General features: G+C 36.2%; 3 protein-coding genes across 3 annotated transcripts; 1 reads left to right on the top strand and 2 right to left on the bottom strand.

Moving 5' to 3' along the window:
- Window positions 190-7,647, bottom strand: LOC18614142 (beta-amylase 7). Its single transcript, XM_007051752.2, has 11 exons — window positions 7,080-7,647; window positions 5,980-6,585; window positions 5,387-5,674; window positions 5,225-5,302; window positions 4,797-5,000; window positions 3,998-4,192; window positions 3,416-3,580; window positions 2,438-2,698; window positions 1,550-1,768; window positions 1,144-1,363; window positions 190-561 (listed from the first exon to the last, which is right to left on the bottom strand). The coding sequence occupies exons 2-11, from the start codon at window positions 6,424-6,426 to the stop codon at window positions 533-535; spliced, it is 2,106 nt and encodes a 701-aa protein (XP_007051814.1). The 5' UTR covers window positions 6,427-6,585; window positions 7,080-7,647; the 3' UTR covers window positions 190-532.
- On the bottom strand, window positions 8,311-12,077 carry LOC18614141 (beta-amylase 2, chloroplastic). Its single transcript, XM_018125778.1, has 10 exons — window positions 11,996-12,077; window positions 11,628-11,897; window positions 11,467-11,529; window positions 11,161-11,364; window positions 10,525-10,719; window positions 10,215-10,379; window positions 9,815-10,075; window positions 9,467-9,685; window positions 8,930-9,149; window positions 8,311-8,730 (listed from the first exon to the last, which is right to left on the bottom strand). Exons 2-10 carry the CDS (start codon window positions 11,880-11,882, stop codon window positions 8,648-8,650), a joined length of 1,665 nt encoding a protein of 554 aa, XP_017981267.1. The 5' UTR covers window positions 11,883-11,897; window positions 11,996-12,077; the 3' UTR covers window positions 8,311-8,647.
- Window positions 16,320-20,291, top strand: LOC18614140 (transcription factor EGL1). Its single transcript, XM_018114314.1, has 8 exons — window positions 16,320-16,818; window positions 17,147-17,398; window positions 17,559-17,655; window positions 17,797-17,811; window positions 18,000-18,056; window positions 18,190-19,101; window positions 19,373-19,825; window positions 19,952-20,291. Exons 1-8 carry the CDS (start codon window positions 16,694-16,696, stop codon window positions 20,018-20,020), a joined length of 1,980 nt encoding a protein of 659 aa, XP_017969803.1. The 5' UTR covers window positions 16,320-16,693; the 3' UTR covers window positions 20,021-20,291.

The following is a 20,712-nucleotide window of genomic DNA, read 5'->3' as shown; positions in this document are numbered from 1 at the left end:
CCCTGCAGGAGAATGGGCACACTGACATTGGATATGAATAAAATAGAATAAATGGGTGAGAACTGATACGTGGGAGCATAAATGGACTTAGCTTCTTTGTTGCCTGGGAAGGGCTGTAGATTGGATGAGTCTGTTTCCTTCTACTTTTCGTTTTTTGGTTGTCAATGGTTTAAGTAACAAAGGAAAAAGGAAAAGAAGGGTATGATTCAATGGTAATCTATTTTTTCCACTATTCCAAGGAAAAATGTCACGATAGCTTTCGTTCAAAAGAAATGCTAATGTCCTCAAATTCAAATGGTACATGAATCAATTGATCATTGATCGATGAAACTACCTGACCTAAGTTGAAAACAGCTAGGCATGTCAAGGAGCGGTCCAAAAATACTTCACCACTTTTATCCATGATTTCCATTTACAAAAGTGTTTGTTAAATCAAACTAACATTACCCTGATATGCAACATATGTACCTTCAACATTAGTTGAGGGGCAAAAGAAATGATACATGATTTTAAGGAGCTTCCCTACCCCTTGCTATACCTGGAGATCTAGAACTGCTTCCCCTGCAACGAAGATGAGATAGGAGTCAATAATCAGTTTACTCAATGCCATTATTTTGTTCAAATTGATCTCATCCTTTATATGACAAATTCTAAGAAATCTCAACACTTATGAAGAGACGAGAGGATAGACGTTGTCTTTGGGAGGAAGAGATAAGAGTACTAAAGTAAAACTTAGGGGAGGAAATACCAAACCAGTTAACCCCCTGATCTTGGGTAAGCTTTACACCTCCCAGAACTAGGAAAACCCAAGCCATACCAAACTCGATTTTATTCCACATTTAGGATCTTTATTTTAGAGAGAGAGATTTTCAACTTCAATGAGATACAACATATGAATTGGGGCAAAATCAAATATGATTTTGTTCATTTGGGCTTCAAGGTTGAAATTTCTTCTTTTTTTTTTGATAATAATAGTTCACTCCTTGTTCTAGTTTCAGTTTTGCCAGTGTTTTTTTGGCCTTTTTGGCCTTGTTTCGCTTCAATTGAAAAGTCCTTTTTTTTTAAACCCTCTACCCCAGGTCCCCATCCATAGATAAATAAATAGTAAAAAATGCCTAGAAGAGAAAGATTATAATAACTTACCATGCATTCGTTTGACAAACCGTTCAAATTCCATGAAATTCTGTCTCTCCATGAGAAGTGGACTGAGCCTAAGGTAAGTAAAAGATGCAAAATGTCTTCCATCTGGATCATTTACAAGTTTGAGATTGTCCAATATCTTGTTATAGCCCATCCTATCATGGCAAAGCAGAGCATTCTCACTTGCTACTGGAATGCAAACATCCCATGCAGCATTCAGCACCTGAAACAGACAATTACTAAGCTTCTGGCTTTGAATATGGAATCAGCACCATTGAATTTACAGTCACATATTGCCAATGGTTCTCCAATTTGCCAGGTTTTTCCAAAGAAAAAGTGTTCCTCTGGGAGAAAGGAAAACTAATAGCAAGTAACTGTTAAGGCTCATCAGGAGCTCTCAAAACCTCACCTGCCAGACTAAACCCTGAGGATCTGCCAATGCTTCCCGCAAGTCCTCATGCTGCTCTAACAAATGCAGTTCAGGACATGCAAAGTTTAAAGTAGCTCCATGCTTATGCAGCATTGCTGCTATTGCAGAATAGCCATCACGATTGCAGGGATTGTAGAATCCAGCAGTTAATTCAGCAGCATGACTAGCTGTTTTATACCACCATTGAATACCTGGCAGCTGCTCAGCAATTAAACATGGCAAAAAACAAAGCGAATACTCCGTAGCTTGTAAAAACAACTTTTAAAATTAGTTTAGAAAAGGTACCAAAATTTGTATTCAAATGAACTTAACTGCAGGAGGAAACCTCTAAACAAATTATGGTGGAACAAGCAACAAAAAGGATAGGAAGAGAAAGAAGGGGGGAGGGCAAGAGGAACTCTTCATTTGCAGATTAGAAAGATCTTGTCAAAATGAGTACATAGGGAGCAAAAATAGAACATGTAAAAGCATGTTATAAAACAATTTAGTTTTTTTCTTATGTAATTTGATAGATCAAATGCTACATATTAGAATCAAACTTGAATAAAAATATCATAACAATTTACAATCTTCAATTGCCTATAATTACTTTAAGCATCCATGTTGAAGAATGAACTCTTATAATAGCATGTTCAAAACATTAAGACATGAAACAAGACTTGGACCTGGGCATATTTCTGAATTCACCAGGATTTAGGGAGTTTAAGGATGGAAAAGGACAACACTCTTAAACAAGGACCAGAGTTGAAGGGGTTGAAGAAAAATAAGACTGCTATCAGGCTAAACAATGAATAATAATATCAATATTAGGGGGTACTAACAAAAAAATTCAATCCAATATAAGATATATCTATTCAGGTGACTCACCTTTGCTGCAATGCAAGTGCCTTCGAAAGCTAACTTTGCCAGAGAGAGTACCCTGTCTCCGTGATCGACTAATACCTGAGAGTACCAATTAAGGAAAAACCTACCATAGTAACCATCATAGTCTCCACCATCACAAAAGAAACCAGTTTCATCTGGCTGGGAATTATAGGACCCAGCATTATCTGGCCCTCTAGCCCAAAAGCTGTGTCCCCTCAATTCTGCTGCTTTCCTCAGGCTTTTTGACATGTACTGATCATAACACTGCAAAAGGAGAGACTTATCTATATGATGCCCGGAGGAGAACCAAAAATTTAATGCTCTTGGCAATGTGGGTGAGAAAACCACAAACATGCAATGTACAGAGACAAACAGGAGCAAAAACAAAGAGAATTAAAACTAGCTAGGCTGGCGATAGAGCAATACTAATAATCATTATGAAAATACTTGCTCTAAATTTGAAAAGAATTGCCAGCAAGGAACCCACATCTTAACACAACCATAACAGATAAGAACACTGAGCATGCTAATATAGCCCTTTTGAAAGACTCCTGGAAGGCCTGGCTAGTCGGCATTTCCTATTTATTGGTCTCTTTCCTACTAGGCAGTAAAAATAATTGGGGCGAGAGAGAGAGGGAAGATGTAGGCCAAGGTTCCAGGTGTGTGGAAATGGGATTGAAGCATCTGAGTGACAAAACATATATATAGCAGCAAAACATTATATTAATCTATATAAATAGTTATTGAAAAATCAGTTGTCACATTTAGGGTTCAAAAATCAAATTGGTGAATCTGGTTCTAGATTGCAGAATTTCTTTCAAATTTCCCACCAGAAAGAACAAATCACTGTTCTTGTAGCAGCAACTTCATATCAAATCGCTGTGTATCCCAATGCGTTAAATAAGCAACCAGTCCAATGTTGTAAGAATGTGTCAGATTTAAACAATGCAGGATTAGTATTCAAATTATAATAACAATTACCTGGAACTCTCCAATCCCAGGATATCTCCATCCATGCTTTACTGGACAAGATGGGTACCGTAGCTCCCCACAGGGACCTAGTCCAACTTCAACCATGGATATAATACCATCCTCAAAAAATTCATTAAATTCCACCCGGAAACTTCTCATATAGTCAAAGTATACCTATGTTCACCAACAAAAAGTTAAAACATCAAAAAATCTACCCTTAACAAAAATACTAGCTTGACATTGAAGGATGGAAAGAGCAAATCAAGTTAGCATAACAAATCTGTTTAAATATCCCTCAAAAGTAAATTCCACAAAATAGCAAATTTGAAGTCACTTTGTTTTGTAGCAATGGTGATTTTTACATAAATAAGATCCAAAGTTAGATCCATTGCCAGTTATATTGACAGAACTTATGCATGGAACTAGCTTCAGTTGTTAGCAAATAAAATTTAATGATTCACAATAAATGAAGAAGGCAGAATGTAATACAGTAAAGCCTGGAATTTGTATGACGTACACAATAGCATCAATAGCAATTGTGACAAAGTTAGAGACTAAGTAATGCCTGACAATTATATCAAAGACTAATACCTCAACAGCAGTTCGGCCCCTTAGAACTCGTTCCTTATCAATCCCCCATGAGAGGCATTCAGGGTTTCTTCTTCCTTCTCTATCAGTGAAAAACATGTCAGGATTACTTCTACCAATTTCTGCAACCCAATGGGGAAGAGGAATACAAACATCATCACCAACATTGCCACCACATTCATGAAACGACATCACAACCTGATCCATCAATTAGATAACTGTCACACTTGGAACAAATCTTTAGAAGGATTACATCCAAAAAGTGAAGAAAAGAAATAACACATCATAACCTTCTTCACATCTAAAAACAAGCTTCAGATACAAAAGAAAAGAAACTTTAACTACTCATGGCAGTCTAAATTGTCTGGGTTACTTTCTAAATTAAGTTGTAAATGTTCAGATTGTTTCTTTCTCTTCTAAAGTTAGTAACTGGTGGAAATTTCAAATTTCCTTCCAATATTTGAAAGCTTGACTCAAGCTCTAGGGAGTTATGAAGCACAATTCCTAAATGCAGCCTACCCTCCTAAGACATACCACTGATGAACATGGCCACCAATTAAGGTAACATGGCTTTTGACTACTTTCAGCTTGAATTAACTTATAGTGCTCTTGGGGGATGAGGCACATGAGGGTGAGTAACAACGACCTATGCTCATATGAACAAATAAATCAAATGAAAATAAAATCAAAGGTAGGAGATAATGGAGGTCTTTACCATATCAGACTTCAGATATAAATATTGCATACTACCTCAAGCAATTAGAAAGCATTCAACCATGTACAGAACTCATTTAAAACTCACCTGTATCTTAAGCTTAAGCTCACGAACCATCTGAAAGAGTCTTCGGTAACCATTCCAGTTATACTCCAGGGGAGCATGTGCTTCCACTATTCCCCACCAGCAGTCAACCATAACCCCATCTACATTGATTGATTTCAATGCTCTTAGCTGCTTTAGCAGACCGTCTGGATCAATGAGCTCACACTTCATGTTGATGATACCCAACTGCCACAATTAGAGTGAATCATTATACTGAAACTAGGAAAGTATCTTAAAAAGTTGTCACATCTTGCATGTAGTTAGCTTTAAGAAACACTAAAGCATCAAATCTGTGATGTTGCAAAAAGTTATGAATGCCCATTTGACAAAAGGACCAAATATGAAGTGTTGAAGAATAACTAATAAGCCAATGTAAATATAGAGCGAGAATTTTGAATTAGAAAACTCACTGGTAGCATCACATAAACTGGAACATATGGAGTGCCAGCAAAATCATGTTCTGGTAGCTTAGGGGGTAAATCAATAACCTATAAGGTTTGTAGATGAGAAGAGTAAACAAATGTCACAAGAACCATCCAAGAAAATGTGACCTGCACATAACTCTGTCAAACCTGTTTGTTGTTAACTGCTTCCATGGAACCAGCAATAAGTGGAAGACTTTCCGTTTGTTCTCCACCATCTCCAACCATGCCTGAACTTTGAGAACGGGCACTTGAGGATAGATCATAAGGTGAAGGAGTAGGCATGAAAACACCCTTCATTCGACAAGCATTGTAGTCTACTGAGGTCCGATAGCCAGAAGAGACTCCCCGCAATGAGGTAGGTGGAGTCGGTTGTGACACCATTTGGGAGGATGATGACGTCATGCCAGCAGAAGTGCCAGCAGCAGGCCTTGAACCCTGCAAAGTGAAAACATTCCCATTTGGATTTTCCATAGATTCATCTGAAGTGAAGATCAAAGGAGCATTAAAGAGCAGTGCAATCAAATGCGTGATGCATGGTTCTAAGCCTTACCATCAATATTGTGCAGGACAAAGAGTAATATGTATATATAATCCAAGATTAGGTAGTACGTTAAACAATGAAACAATCTATAGTCCTGTTGAGAATGTTACATTTTCAATGTTGTACCTTGCAGTTGATATTGAACAAAATAATTGCACAATTTAAGAAGAAAAAACTGATGCATTCAAAAAGCTAGTACCTGAGATCTTGATGGAAAAGTGGTTCCATCTGGAAGAACAACCCAGCCAGCTTCCCTAGCCAAAGCTGCAATCACATCATTGATATCAGCTCTAACCCTCAGGTTATAGTTCCCATGCCTCCGCAGCCCTGCCAAGATCCTTGCCGTTATTGCTCTCCTATGCCGCTCTCTTAGCTTCGTTCGCTCCTTTTCTTCTAGTGGTCGAGACCTCCGAGCTCCTCCTCCCCCTGGGGTGCTGACTTGCTCTTGAAGTTGCTGGTGATGCTGAAACTGACCACTACTACTTGTACTTTGCATCACTCCATCAACACCCATCATCATCTGTGCAGCAATATGCTTCTCGCCATTCTCCTCATCCTCATCATCCTCTTCTTTTACATCCATTTCCATTTCCTCTTCATCATCTTCCTCACTAGCTCCTATCAATTTCTGCATATCTGTTGCCATAACTTCCCACTCTAATCCTGGACCTCTAACTCCAAGATTACCTTAGGATTCTAACTTCTGGACTATAAAATGTTATAACCATTTCTCTTATGACATAGATTTCTCTTATACTGCAGCAAACATCCACAAATTGCTGCCCCACCGCGATTTCTGATTATCCTGGTAACAATCATAACTTCAATTCATATTAATTACACAAAGGGGGAAGGAAGGACTCCCCATTTAGATATAGTTCCAATTTTACAGTTTTTCTTGCAGACAATGTCCAAATAATAACAAAAATTATTATAAGGCACCAAGTAAGCTTCTATCTTAAGCCTCAGAAATATCAAAAACCCCAATAAATTGTCGGTTAGGAAACTCTTTGTCTTATTTGGATTTTAATTTTTTGTTCTTGAAAATTAAGACAACAAAATACCAAAAAAGAGTCAAAATTTTATTATTTTTCTTCTTCTTTCCCTTCTCCAACGCTTTCTCAGCAACCAAAAGAAGAAACTTAAGTACTTAACTGAATTCTCCGCGGTAAATTCTACACAGACAAAAAGAAAAAGAAAATTCTCTCTAGAACTTCAAATAACAAGTTTTGCAAAAAAAATTGGAGAATATTTCAGCAAAAACAAAGAAGGCCAGGCAAAATTTGGAAAGAAGATTACCTTGAAAGAAGCGTCTCAATTTCTCGCGTACTTCTCACGCGAATTTTTCAATTTCCTAGAAATGAAGCTTCGAAATATCTGCAATCCTTCATCTCCTCTTCAAATTCCACTTTCCCGACTCCAACCGACCGCTCTATGCGAACAGATCCATTTTCCCGGCGACCGGAGGGTATCTCCGGCATAGTACGACGGCTATTCTCCGAAGCTGCTAAGATAGAATAAGCGAGGAAGAAGGGCCGAGAATGGGGCTATTTCCGGCGAGGGAGGGGTGAGCGCGTGACAGAGAGGGGTGAGCGCGTGAGGGTTAGGGTTTCACGCGTGTGTGGGATGGGCGAGCGTGTATGTGTGTGGAATTTAGGGCTTGGCACGAATGGGGCGTGTGTGGGATAGTGTATTAAGCGGAGTCTACGGAAGTGTGAGGGAAACACGTGTCACAAGTGCCGTGGGCTTTGTTTGAGGGACCGGACCGGACACGAGATATGGGTGTGTCTCTCTTTAGGTGGATATATCATGTGACCTGCGATTCGTGCTAAAGTCGATTATAAAATCCGTTTTATTTACTGTCGCCAAAAAGAGAATATTTCCCATATTTTAGAAATATTTTTTTTTAGTTTAGTATATATATTTAAATTACTTGCACCTTGCATAGATGACAAAATTTACTAGTATGCGGAGATGGCGAAATTCATTCAAATTCCAAAACTCCTTTAATTTATTTGAATTTCAAATAAATTAATAACTTAATTCATTAAATCCGAATTTAAAGTGTCTCCACTTCAAGCATTGAAATATTCTAAACTTGAATTGATAGAAATGTAAATTACTTGAAAATTTTATAACAAGTCATATGAAACTTGAATAAACATAGTCAATTTCAACATAATTTGATTTAAAAAAAATAATAATTTAAACTTTATATCCGACTATTTAAATCCAATCTAATTCGATTTAACTAAAAAATGTCAACTTGCCTTGCACAATCCGGAAAAAAAAAAACCAAAAGTCAAACTAACTTAAAATCGAAATGATTTGAATTTAAAATAATTAAAACGTAAATTAATCTAAACATAAACAACTTAAAAACTTATCTCGAAATTATCTAAATCTGAAATAATTCATCCAAATCTAATTCAATTTAGATTTAAGAAATTCAACAACTTAAACTTGAAATAATTCAAATATGAATAACTTGAAATCTAAACTTCAATATTCAAATTTAAAGTGATTCAAAATGAAATGATCGGAATCCAAAAATTATCCAAATTTTTTTGTTCCAAAATGACCCAACCCAACTGCTCAATTATACCAGCATCTATTTACAGAATTTGGAAAAAGTCCTACACATTTTTAAGATCTATAACAATGAATTAGACAACATGAGACTTGGAAGTTTTCTGAAATGAAACAAGTTCTCCCTGTTTGGGGTGCCAAATGTCCAGCACCCTGAAGAAAACATTCTCAAAATTTGAATTTTCTCGTATGCATTGCTCTTGGTCACTCGAGGGACCAACGGAACCTGAATTATTTGTGTAAAAACGTCTACAAAGTTTACATCATGTATCTTTCTCCTAAGCATCAACCTGTCCATCCTTCCCCTCGGGTTTTGCAGGCTTTTCATTCGGAAACGATTGGAGATCTGGGACTGCTTCCCCTGCAATGGAGATAGCATAACTCATAAGTTTCAAGTTATTGCTACAAAGTAAGTAGTTTATACACTTGTAGAGCCAATGCACGCTCCAAACCTAGTTATAAAAGTGCCTTGCATCAAGTTGCATCAACTATGCTTTGGAGGGTCAACTCTTTTTTCAACAAGGAGGAACAAAATGAGAAAAATGAAGGTAATACTGTACCATGCATCCTTGTGACAAATCTTTCGAACTCTGCAAAGTTGTGTGTCTCCATCAGAACTGGGTTGAGTCTGAGATAGGTAAAGGCAGATAAATGGCGGCCATCTGGGTCATTCCGTGGCTTGGCATTTTCTAATATCTTATTATAGCCTTCTCTGTCATAACATGGAAGAGCATTCTCACTGGCAACCAGTATGGAAACATCCCATGCAGCATTCAGCACCTGGCAGTTAGCAAGATGGTAGAAAAATTAGATGTGGTTTGCTAGGACAACCAAGCCATACTGCAATACTATGACTTCAGACTCAGCTAACATCCACACATATGATAACCAACTGAATGGCCCTGATCCAAACATTATTGTACTCAACTGAATATAGGAGTTTGGTCAAAAGCCAAAACCACTCTAATTCATGTTTTCTCACTCCACTTTTGACATCCAAGATAATAGATAAGCCCATTTTTTCTCTAGAACACATATATTATAGTAAAATTCTATACCCACCAAAGTTGAAAAACAGAATGAAAAACTGCTAGTACCTGCCAAACTAATCCCTCAGGGTCTGCCAGTGCCTCTGGGAAGTCCTCATGCTGATCCAAGGTGCGCAATTCAACACAGGTGAAGTTTAATGCAACCCCATGCTTTTTCAACATTGCTGCAATTGGAGCATAGCCATCACGATTTGAAGGATTGTAAAACCCAGCAGTTAGCTCAGCAGCATGGCTAGCTGTTTTATACCACCAATGAATACCTGATAGCTGGAAATTAAAATCAAAGCGGAGCCAAGATTCTAAGAACAAAAGGTCATGAAGAGTTTGCTCGTACTTTTATTTCAAAACATGACATTCGAATCAGCTCCAAAGAAGAGAAATTGCTGCAGCACTGACCTTTGCAGCAATGCAAGTGCCTTCAAAGGCTAAATTGGCCAGAGCAAGCACACGATCACCATGATCAACCAAAACTTGAGAATACCAATTAAGAAAGAACCTGCCATAGTAGCTGTCATAGTCACCTCCATCACGAAAGAATCCAGTCTCATGAGGTGTGGAATTATAAGAACCAGCATTATCTGGTCCTCTGGCCCAGAAAGAGTGCCCCCTAATTTCTGCTGCTTTGCTTAGACTCTTCATCAAATATTTATCATAACACTGAACTGAAACAGGTTGCATTAATGCTTGGAAGATAAGAATATATCACATATCAAAACTACAATCAATGCTTAATCATAACTTTTTTTTTTTTGGGAATAAAAAAAATTTCACCGATACATAGTCATTTGAAATGCACCTGAAATTCACCAATACCAGGATATCTCCAACCATGCTTCGCAGGATAAGAAGGATAGCGTAGCTCCCCACAAGGACCCAGTCCAACTTCAATTTCAGATATGACTCCATCTACAAAGAACTCATCAAATTCTACACGAAAGCTCCTCATGTAGTCAAAGTAAACCTGCACTTAAACATGCAGCAAAAGAAAGAAACTTAAAAAGAGGGTATGGAAGATTTTGTCAAAAGCAAAGCATGAATATAAAGTATAGCTCAATAGTCTGAGCAAAAAAAAATTATAGCTCAATAATCATAATCAACTGTAATACCTCAACAGCAGTTCGGCCCTTTAAAACCCGCTCCTTATCAATTCCCCATGTGAGGCATTCAGGATTCCGCTTTCCTTCTCTATCTGTAAAATATATGTCAGGGTTGCTCTCCCCGATTTCTCTTATCCACTGAGGGAGTGGAATATGTACATTGTCTCCAATATTGCCTCCGCATTCATGAAATGACATTACAACCTGTTGCCATTTTAGATTAAGAAATGGGAAACATTATCCAGCATGGAATTTCAAAAGAAAAGGGAAAATAATCCCGATTAAATGATATATTGATTTCTATGTTGTTGTCAAACACAAAAATTATTTTCCCATATATGATATGAGAGCAACTTTAATCAAACAAAAGCATAACATTCATAGATAAACACCAAAGAATAAACCATCTCATCTCAGTTTTCCATCTTGCATAGACTACCGATGGTTAGAACATGTGTCACGATCAATTAAAGTCATCACAAGCTGACAGTTTAATGATAACAATGGTCTAAATAGTAACTAATCTTGTTCTAACTACATGTATATACCAAGAACAAAAGTGGAAAAGAAGAAATGGCACCCAGAGAATGAATAGTTATTGTTAAAACAAACATAGAAAACACTAATTTATATACTACAAATCACCTGTAACTTAAGCCCAAGATCTCGCACAATCTGAAAAAGCCTCTTGTAGCCACTCCAATTATACAATTGAGAAGTGTGCGCCTCAACTATTCCCCACCAGCAATCAACCATAACACCATCAACATTAACAGACCTCAAAATCCTTAACTGATCCAGAAGACCCTCTGGGTCAACCAACTCACATTTCATGTCTATAACATCCAGCTGCCATCCCCCACATTAAAAACACAAAGAATAAACTAGTTATTCTTCACTAGGAAACATTAAAAAAGAGAAAACCCTTCATAAACTAATTTTGAAACTTACTGGAAGCATAACATATACAGGGACATAAGATGTGCCAGCAAAATCACGCTCTGGTTCCATAACCTACCAAAACAAGAGCCCTTTAGTTTTAGATTCCCAGTTAGTTCTTGTTAAAACAGTAATAAATAGAAAATTTTATGAAATGCAAAATGTGTTTTTACCTGATTCTCGTCAACTTTATCTGTCGAATCACCAACGAGTGGATGATCCTCTGTTCTCTTTCCTTTATCTCTGACTATGGCTCGAAGTTGACACGATCCGGAAATGCTAGAAGAAACAAAACCTCCCTTCAACCGACAGAAGTTGCAATCCAGTGAGCTCGGAGACCTAGAATGTACTGTCGAGTAAGCTGTAAGAGAAGCACTTGGCGGCTTTAGACTATTGAATATCCGAACTGACGAAACAACCATTTTCATCTTTCCAGTAATGGCCTGAATCAAAAATGCAATTAAACACTTGCTAAGCTCTACTTTCAAATAAAATAAATGAAAACATACGAAATTCCTTTTTAAAGCTTAATTTGCCGCACGTTTTATTTTGAAGATCCTTTCGAAGAATATGGCGACTGGTTTTTGGCCTTTTTCTCTTGTTCTGGAAAACTTTCTCGATAACCAAACGGAAATTGGGAGGGAAGAGTGAACTTCGTGTGGCGGGGAAATAAAGGACAGGAGCACTTAACGATGACGTTTTGCGGACGTTTTATGGATCCAAGACCATGAGCTCAATTTTTCGAGCCCCGGTGCAGCTTAAGATTAGTTAGTAAAGTAAAAAGTGACGGGCTTCTAGCTGAAAACACGAGAGAAATGGGACAGACCACTCTTTGCTGCACACGTGGCTAATAATATGGCTGTAACCCGTTGGTTTTCTTTGAAATAAAAATATTTAGGCTGCAAAAGGCCCTAATAATGAATGAGCAAAAGTTAATCTAAAGCCCAAGAAACAAAATTTCTTATCCAAATAGGTGAAGTATGGGGTGCACTCATGGCCTTCACAATAGAGGCCCAAGCCCTTTGTCTTCAAGTTGGGCTTTCAATAAGTCTCACTGGAATCTCGATTTATTACTAAAAGCCTACGAATATTCGTGAATTATTTAGACTCAACCAGATGAATACTTGATATAAACATAAAGAGATTAATGGGTGAATACTGTGAGATACTCTCAATTAGTTTTAGCTCAAGGAAGAAACATATACATAAAGCATCAAGAATAGCTTTACATAACAGGAAAAGGGAAAAGGTAACTTTCTTCCATCTATAAAGTATAAATTCTATTCTTCATTTTTTTTCTTCGAGATCCGCAAATGAGATAATTGAGATGAATTTTTAAGTTTTTAAGTGTTATTATGTTCCTTTAAGAGTATTAAAGCTTGTTTTCATTGCGAATTATGAAATATATATATATATATAGAGACTTTATTCAACATTTATATTGTAACATTATGAAATTACTACTTATGTTTCATCCTCTTAGAATCAGTGGATTGGGTCCAAAATGGTAAACCTAGCCCACACCAACAACATACATATGCCATCCCTAGTTTCAAGATCCAAAAGAGAGTGGCCTCCTTCATTGTTTTTTCATTATTTAATTTTTATTTTTGGAATTAAAATTTGTAAAGATTTTCAAAAAAAAAATCTTTTTATATTTAAACTGGGTTTTAATTGAATTATTCGTTCTCTAACGCCTTTGTATTCCTTTTCTCAAAATTTTTCAAGTGTGTGTAATAATTAAAGGACTGCATGCCATACAAGTTGTACTAAATGTTTTATTTTTCCAAGTCACAAAATTAAATGAAAATTAATAAGTTTTTGAAAAGAGAGAGCTTTGGATATGCAATGATTATTGATATTGAATTATAGAATGGATGATCGTTGGTGGGATTAAATCATACAACTTGAAAATTTCGAGAAGCATATCATCATTCATTCACATGCTTTGCCTCGTGAGTTGGAAACAATAATCAAACATTTATCTTTTCCTTTTTGTTGATTCATTTGGTTTCCGACATAGGAATCCTCAATCGAACCACATGTCCGCCTCACCCTAATCATAGCTCTTCCGTACACAAATGAAAAAATTCCTTAAATTATTAAATAATTTATTTTCTTTTTGACATTTAAACAAATTTTAACATTTTTATTTTCTGTAAATAAATTTTGTAATTAATAGTGATTAATTATTAGTAATCACTTATCATTCACGTGAAACTGACATACAAAATAACATCAATATATTAATTTATCATATATTATAACGCATTAATATTTTATATATGAGATATTATGTGATTAAAATGTTAAATAATAATTCATAATTATAAATGATAATGCTAGTTAATTTAAAAAACAGCTCGTTCCAAGATAGATATCATCATGTGGAAGCCAACAGTTTGACAGCATTGTCTCATCGTAATAAATACGCTATTACTCAATGCTGCATGCTTCAAATTTAAGGCACCGCCCTTGACTTTTGGAATGGAAACGGAAGACTTCACATGCAATCTGCAAATCATTCTTCCACCATGTTTAAACCAAATATTGCAGCAACCTCGTTTAACATGGCTTTCGAGGAATTCCTTTTCTTCGTAAGGAGATTTAAAAAGCACTTATCAAACGATATAATAAAAGAAAGATATACTCTCAGCGTTCATCAACTTTGATGCTGGGATATGATGCGATGTGCCAGTTAGCCATGGCAGATTACAGCGGGACATCCACCTTGTCAATCAAATAATATGGTTATTCTTTTTCTACAGCTTTTTGAAGTAAAAGTGAGTGAGACAATGGAATGACTCAAACACTTAACATAAGGACGTGATTTTCTTTAACGAGAATCTTTGCTTTGGTGAGGTGATAGTTAATTTTTCTTGTCATGTGGGACGAAAAGGAAGCCATATTCACCCCTAAGAAAAGCCATAAAGTATCAAAATGAAGTTTGAAAGTGTGATCCATGTACAGTCTAAGAGAATTTCATGCATGAAATTTGCCCTGATGTGATTTTTTACGAAAATATTAAATTGTTTAAACTTTTCAAATTTTATATAAAATTTGATTATGCATGAAGTATTAGATTTATTAATTAATGCATAATTTTTTATTTAAAAAATAAAATTCGAATTTTTTTTTCTCAACTAAAAAAAAATCATCATCTCTTTCTTTCGAGTTGCTGAATTTTCCAACACCTACCTGTCAAGTAAGAGGCTTTTAATTTGCATGATTTTATGATTGGGTATTTTGAAAAAGAGGTGAAGTTTTTTATTTTCCCTGATGCATGGTTTTGGTTTGTTGTGCAGGCCAGAAAACTACAAATAACAAAACAAAGAGACAATATGGAATTAGGACAACAGAACGTTCAAGTTGTCCGCCATGGACATAACTCGATCAAAAGCAAGACTCCAAAGGAAACTTTGTTTTTGTTTTCAAAACATATTCGCCTACAACATATAATATGGACAGACGCATGCAACGTGCATTATCGCATATCTCGTCTGTATTCTTGATCCTCAATATTATTGGACCCTAAAGCCAAACCTGTACAAACAATATGTACCAGGAGGCAAAAAAAGTAAGGAGAAATCATGCGTGGAAAGGGCAACTTGGTGATCTAAAATATAGTACATCAAGCAGAAAAATTATTATAAAATGCCAAGGACGAGGAAAAAGAAATGAGGCTTACAAAGCAATATCAGTGTACTGTAGATGGAAAGCTGACAAATGAGAAAATGAACATGAAGCACGAAGACACTGACCTTTCTTCTTCTCTCAGATGAGGGCCCTTTGGCCCCTCCTTCAATAATGTACCTGTCGCCTACGCATTCATCAATTCAACCAGTTCTCCCATTAAAGCCTGCAATCACCCTTTTCTCCTGTCACTCACTCGCTTTAACACCCCACCTACCATTCCTTGGTCTTCGTCTGCATTCCTTTCCCCTAAGGGTTTTACCCAATTGGTTAACTTTAAGTACATCCAATGATCGGTGATCGGTCCAATCCTGTTTACCCTGTTCCGCCATTCTTTTTTTTTTTTTTTTGCTAAACATGAGATGAGAAAAGGACTTTTTTCCACTGCACCTAAAGACATTAATCATTTAATAATTTATAGTGTAAGTGTTGCAACTGATAATGGATTACAGATGGAAATGGATCATTAAAGTTAGCATCGATACAATGTAACATCAGATTTAAAATCAATAATTCATTGATATTAGCTAAAATTTTTATGAAGTAAACATGTTTTTCTAGATCAGAAAATAAAAAATCAGCCGTTTCCAAGCTGTGAGTGAAGATTTTGCCGTTATGAAGATCAAACAAGAAAAGTTACTTAGATAAAGCTGCCACTAGGTAGTCTAGGGAGTATAGACCAAACCCGGGGTCCCCCATATTTACTGTTTTTCTTTTATTATACCCTTTTTCTTGGTTTCAGCAACACGATCTTACCCTACGAATTTTGAGGTCATCGAGGTCTATTTCGTATAAACAAGTGTTATCATGGTGAAAAGAACTGATACACAAGTGTTAATTTTGTCTCTCTTCTTACCCCTTTATCCCAATAGTTCTTTTTTAGTCATGATTACTGTTTTAAACTATTGGGTTTTAATTTTATCAACAATAAATATTCGAATAATTTCTGTTTAAGTAGGACTAGTTGGCCTAGTTGCAATTTCTTTGGTTTCATGGCTGTGTAATTATCAACGGAAATAAGGAAATTACTATACTAGTTTATTTTAAGCGGTAACAGTTGGTGTTTCTTTTGTGAGACAAGATTATACACACACGTGATGCTAATATTTGAAGGATTTCTTTTTTGAGATATAAAGATAGAGTTCATGAAACTTATGCACAGTGGAATAAATGCCGGATGGAGACTCTGTTTGCATTTTTTTATTTAAAGAAAGAGTTTCATTGTTCTGTACATTCTTTTCATTAAATTCAGTGGCATTCTTGGCCTTGCAACCTTCAGAAGTAAAGAGCCAACAAGATAAGCTCTATATTTGTCTGTCTTTAGTCTTGTCCTGGCTTTTTGAGTTTTGAGATCTCCTCCCTCCTGATGATACATCAAGTTAGTTAGAGAACTATGATTTGTTAACAGATGATCACTGCATTTTCTGTTTTTCCACTCTGCTGAAAGCAAAAATCTTCTTCTGGGTCAAAGCTTGGGTTAACTCTGTTGTTGATATGGGTGTTTTCCACTTTCTGTAAGTTGAGTTCAGTCATATTTGTGTTGTCAATGGCTAATGTTGTTGTAAACCAGGAGGGGGTGCCAGAAAACTTAAGGAAACAGCTTGCAGTGGCTGTAAGGAGCATCCAGTGGAGCTATGCTATTTTCTGGTCGTTATCAGCTACACAACAAGGGTACTCTTAGCATTAATTTGTTCCCCACTGATCATTTCTATTCTTCAAATTTAATGTTCATGTTTCTTAATTCCCATTTTTAGGTTTAAATGTGTTTTTGGAATCCAATGCAAGTGAATGCTATCTGTCTTTAATTTTCTCAAATCGGAACTTTCCTTCTTAGTTAAACTTACCACAAATAGAACACTGGTTTTCCTTCTATAGCTGGCATAAAGAGGTACTTGTGCAGTAGAATGTAATGGAAACATGGTACCTGGAGAGATCAGATTTAGTAAGTCTCCTTTTAACTTTGAAATGATAATGACATGGCTTGATTAACAATCAATAGGGTACTTCAATGGGGTGAAGGGTACTATAATGGAGACATCAAGACTAGGAAGACTGTTCAAGTAATGGAGCTCAAAGCTGATAAAATAGGTCTACAGAGGAGTGAGCAACTGCGAGAGCTTTATGAATCTCTGCTGGAAGGTGAAATTGACCAAACTAAGAGGCCTTCTGCTGCATTATCTCCAGAGGATCTGTCTGATGCAGAGTGGTTTTACTTGGTTTGCATGTCCTTTGTATTCAATCATGGACAAGGGTAATAAGTCTCTTTCTTTAGTATCTAAACCTATTTTAGTCACCTTTTATATGTTTTGTCCCCATAATGTCTGTCTCTTATTGATATTTTAAGTATGTTCAAAGTTTTCTTAGTGTTTCCTTATAAGACTTTAATCATTCTTCTTTGACATTGTGCATAGCTTGCCAGGAAGAGCATTAGCAAATGGTGAAACCATATGGTTATGTAATGCTCAATATGCAGATAGTAAAATATTCTCCCGCTCTTTGCTTGCAAAGGTTGGTTTTCGTTTGGCTTGAGTGTTGTCATGCGATTTTAAAATGGTACAATATCCCAATTGCATTACAAGAAACCACTTGACTGACATTATTTACCTGTGAACTTGTTTTCCATGACTGGATGTCCATAATTGCCCACAGAGTGCATCTATTCAGGTAAAATGATCCCTCCTTGTACAAAGTAAAAATCTTGTCATTTTTTTTTTGAAAAGCAGTAAAATTCTGCTCATAAAATGTGCCTTCTGATCATTACATGCAGATGTGTTATCAGAACAATCTGCAGGCTATGATCCCATCTTACCTTGACTTTAATGTTTGTATTGTCTATTTCTTTGGCTCTGCAGACTGTGGTTTGTTTCCCCTACCTTGGAGGTGTTATTGAGCTGGGTGTAACTGAACTGGTAATTTCCTTTTTTATGGACCTAGGCTGGAGTTTTTCAGTTCATCATATGAAGATAAATGTAGCCATAAAACTTATCAAGGAATTAAGTAATTATAATAATTTTTTTTTTCTGAATACTCTTAACTCCCAAGGTTCCGGAGGACCCAAGTCTCCTTCAGCACATTAAAGCTTCCTTGCTGGACTTCTCAAAGCCTGTTTGCTCTGAGAAATCTTCCTCTGCTCCTCATAATGCAGATGATGACAGAGATCCTGCATGTGTCAGGGTCGACCATGAGATAGTGGATTTGTTGGACTTAGAGAACCTCTATTCCCCTACAGAAGAAATCAAATTTGATCAGGAGAAGTTTAATGAATTACATGAAAATATCAATGAAAATTTCAACGTCAGTTCCCCTGATGAGTGTTCGAATGGATGTGAACAAAATCATCAGATGGAAGACTCATTCATGCTTGAAGATGTGAATGGTGTTGCTTCTCAAGTTCAAAGTTGGCATTTCATGGATGATGACTTTAGCAATGGTGTTCAAATTTCCATTAACTCAAGTGACTGTGTATCTGAAGCTTTTGCAAATCAAGAAAAAGCTGCTATCTCTTCTCCCAAGCAGGGAAGTGTAAGCCATTCTCATTTTAAAGAACTCCAAGAAGGCAATCACACAAAACTAAGCTCTTTGGATCTTGGAGTTCGTGATGACTTGCACTACAGAAGAACTCTTTCTGCTATACTGGGAACTTCAAATTGGTTGATTGAAAGCCAATGTTTTCATACTTCTGGCTATAAATCTAGTTTTATTAGTTGGAGGAAAGGAGAAAAGGCAAATTTTCATAGACCAAGGATACAACAGAACATATTTAAAAAGATTCTATTTGCAGTTCCTCTAATGCATAGCGGCAGTTCTCTTATGTCTCAGAAGGAAAATGGTGGAAAACATTGCCTTGGGAAATTGGAAAATGATGATGATGAAAAAGGATATCTTTTACCAGAAAAAAGAAGAGAGGAAGAGAAGTTTCTGGTCCTCAGGTCAATGGTTCCTTCTATTAGTGAGGTTGGTCGACATTCATCTGCACTATCTCATCTAGAAATCAACTGTGGCATAAACTTCATACTTTGTTTATATATGCATTTACACATTCCCATTATGCAGATTTTCTCCGCAGTTCTTTGTGTAAAACGTTCATTATAAGTGTAAACGTCAGAAGCAATTTAGCTTCTGATCAGTTTTGGATAAGTTGCAATGTTTTATCAGGCTAGTTTCTTTTGAAATTTTAACTCTATTAATTTGTTGTGTGTTAACAAACTAGATAGTGTTTTTGCAGATTGACAAAGCATCAATTCTTAAGGATACAATCAAGTACTTGAAAGAGCTAGAAGCAAGGGTAGAAGAGTTGGAATCTAGCATGGACTCAGTGGACTTTGAGGCAAGACCTAGAAGGAATTGCCTGGATGCAATGAAGCAGGCATCAGATAATCATGAAAACAGAAAGGTTGAAAATGTCAAGAAGTCTTGGATAAACAAGAGGAAGGCCTGTGACATTGATGAAAGCCACGAAACCGGCTCAGAACAAAGCAGGGTTATTCCAAAAGATGGCCTTACATCAGATGTGAAAGTAAGCATAAAGGAACTGGAAGTCATAATTGAAATAAGATGTCCTTCCAGGGAATTCTTGTTGCTGGATATCATGGATGCTATAAACAACCTACACTTGGATGCCCACACTGTTCAATCATCTACTCTCGAAGGTGTTGTCATAGTAACCATGAAATCTAAGGTTCGTATGCTTAGGCTCATTCTAACAGATTCCTCTGTTCTTTATTTTCCATCCTCATGAGTAACAAAAATTGAATCCCGAGTCCCAACCTGTTTCATTGTCGTAATTTTCTTTTGTTTTTACCAGTTCCGAGGAGCAGCAATTGCACCTGCAGGGATGATCAAACAAGCACTACAAAGAGTTGCAACCAGGTGATGAGAAGCCACATCAGAAGTAATCATCAACAAGTATTTGTAGGATTTCTCGATTTAGTAGGCTGACTTTCTCGGTGTAGTAAAGGAAGAGGAACTGATATTCTTCCTGACAAGCATTTCTTATCAACCGTTGCAACCTTCCCTCCTAGCTAATAGGCTCAAGTAGGAACTTGCCTAGTGGTAAAGAAGGCCAAAGCCTTCAATATATTTCACCTAGTACCAGTTTAAAACCTTTTAGGTTTGAATCTCAGTTGACAAATTACTTTATTTTATGATGCAATTTCTAATTCATGTATGAATATTCTAGATAACATAACCAAACGTCAACTTGCAAATCTCATAATTCACATTGTATACATATACAACATGAAAAAATTGGAAAAACAAATTATACAAATGTTATTAAATTTTCACTGAAAAAAAAAAATCAAATTCAAGCTAATACCTAAAAAATAGAAAAAAAAAAAGAAGAAAAAAATGTACAATTGATTTTGTACAAATATTATAGTCGGTAAATGAACATTCCTTTAATTGCTTTTTATTTTTAATATAGAAAAATTTCGTCGATGCAATAACTAATATAAAATATTATTATTGGATGAAAATAAGAATGATAAGTTCAACTAATAAAAAGATTTTAGAGTTTCCTTTATAATTATAATAAGAATAAATTTAATGGAAGGATTAAGAAAA

This window comes from Theobroma cacao, chromosome 1 (assembly GCF_000208745.1).
Source record: "Theobroma cacao cultivar B97-61/B2 chromosome 1, Criollo_cocoa_genome_V2, whole genome shotgun sequence".
NCBI lineage: Eukaryota > Viridiplantae > Streptophyta > Magnoliopsida > Malvales > Malvaceae > Theobroma > Theobroma cacao.
The sequence above is the reverse complement of the archived record's forward strand: the minus strand, read 5'-3'. Positions and strand labels throughout refer to the sequence as shown.

Bases quoted from the DNA above. Each gene is read 5' to 3' on its own strand.
- LOC18614142 (XM_007051752.2), bottom strand. From the start codon at position 6,426: ATGGCAACAGATATGCAGAAATTGATAGGAGCTAGTGAGGAAGATGAT. The intron at 4,193-4,796 runs GTGAGTTTTAAA...TTGATGGATCAG, and splicing joins AGCTTAAGCTTAAGATACAG to GTTGTGATGTCGTTTCATGA. The intron at 1,769-2,437 runs GTGAGTCACCTG...ATTGCTGAGCAG, and splicing joins GCACTTGCATTGCAGCAAAG to CTGCCAGGTATTCAATGGTG.
- LOC18614141 (XM_018125778.1), bottom strand. From the start codon at position 11,882: ATGAAAATGGTTGTTTCGTCAGTTCGGATATTCAATAGTCTAAAGCCG. The intron at 10,380-10,524 runs GTATTACAGTTG...GTTTAAGTGCAG, and splicing joins AGGGCCGAACTGCTGTTGAG to GTTTACTTTGACTACATGAG. The intron at 8,731-8,929 runs GTACAGTATTAC...TCTCCATTGCAG, and splicing joins ATTTGTCACAAGGATGCATG to GGGAAGCAGTCCCAGATCTC.
- LOC18614140 (XM_018114314.1), top strand. From the start codon at position 16,694: ATGGCTAATGTTGTTGTAAACCAGGAGGGGGTGCCAGAAAACTTAAGG. The intron at 16,819-17,146 runs GTACTCTTAGCA...AACAATCAATAG, and splicing joins TTATCAGCTACACAACAAGG to GGTACTTCAATGGGGTGAAG. The intron at 17,399-17,558 runs GTAATAAGTCTC...CATTGTGCATAG, and splicing joins GTATTCAATCATGGACAAGG to CTTGCCAGGAAGAGCATTAG.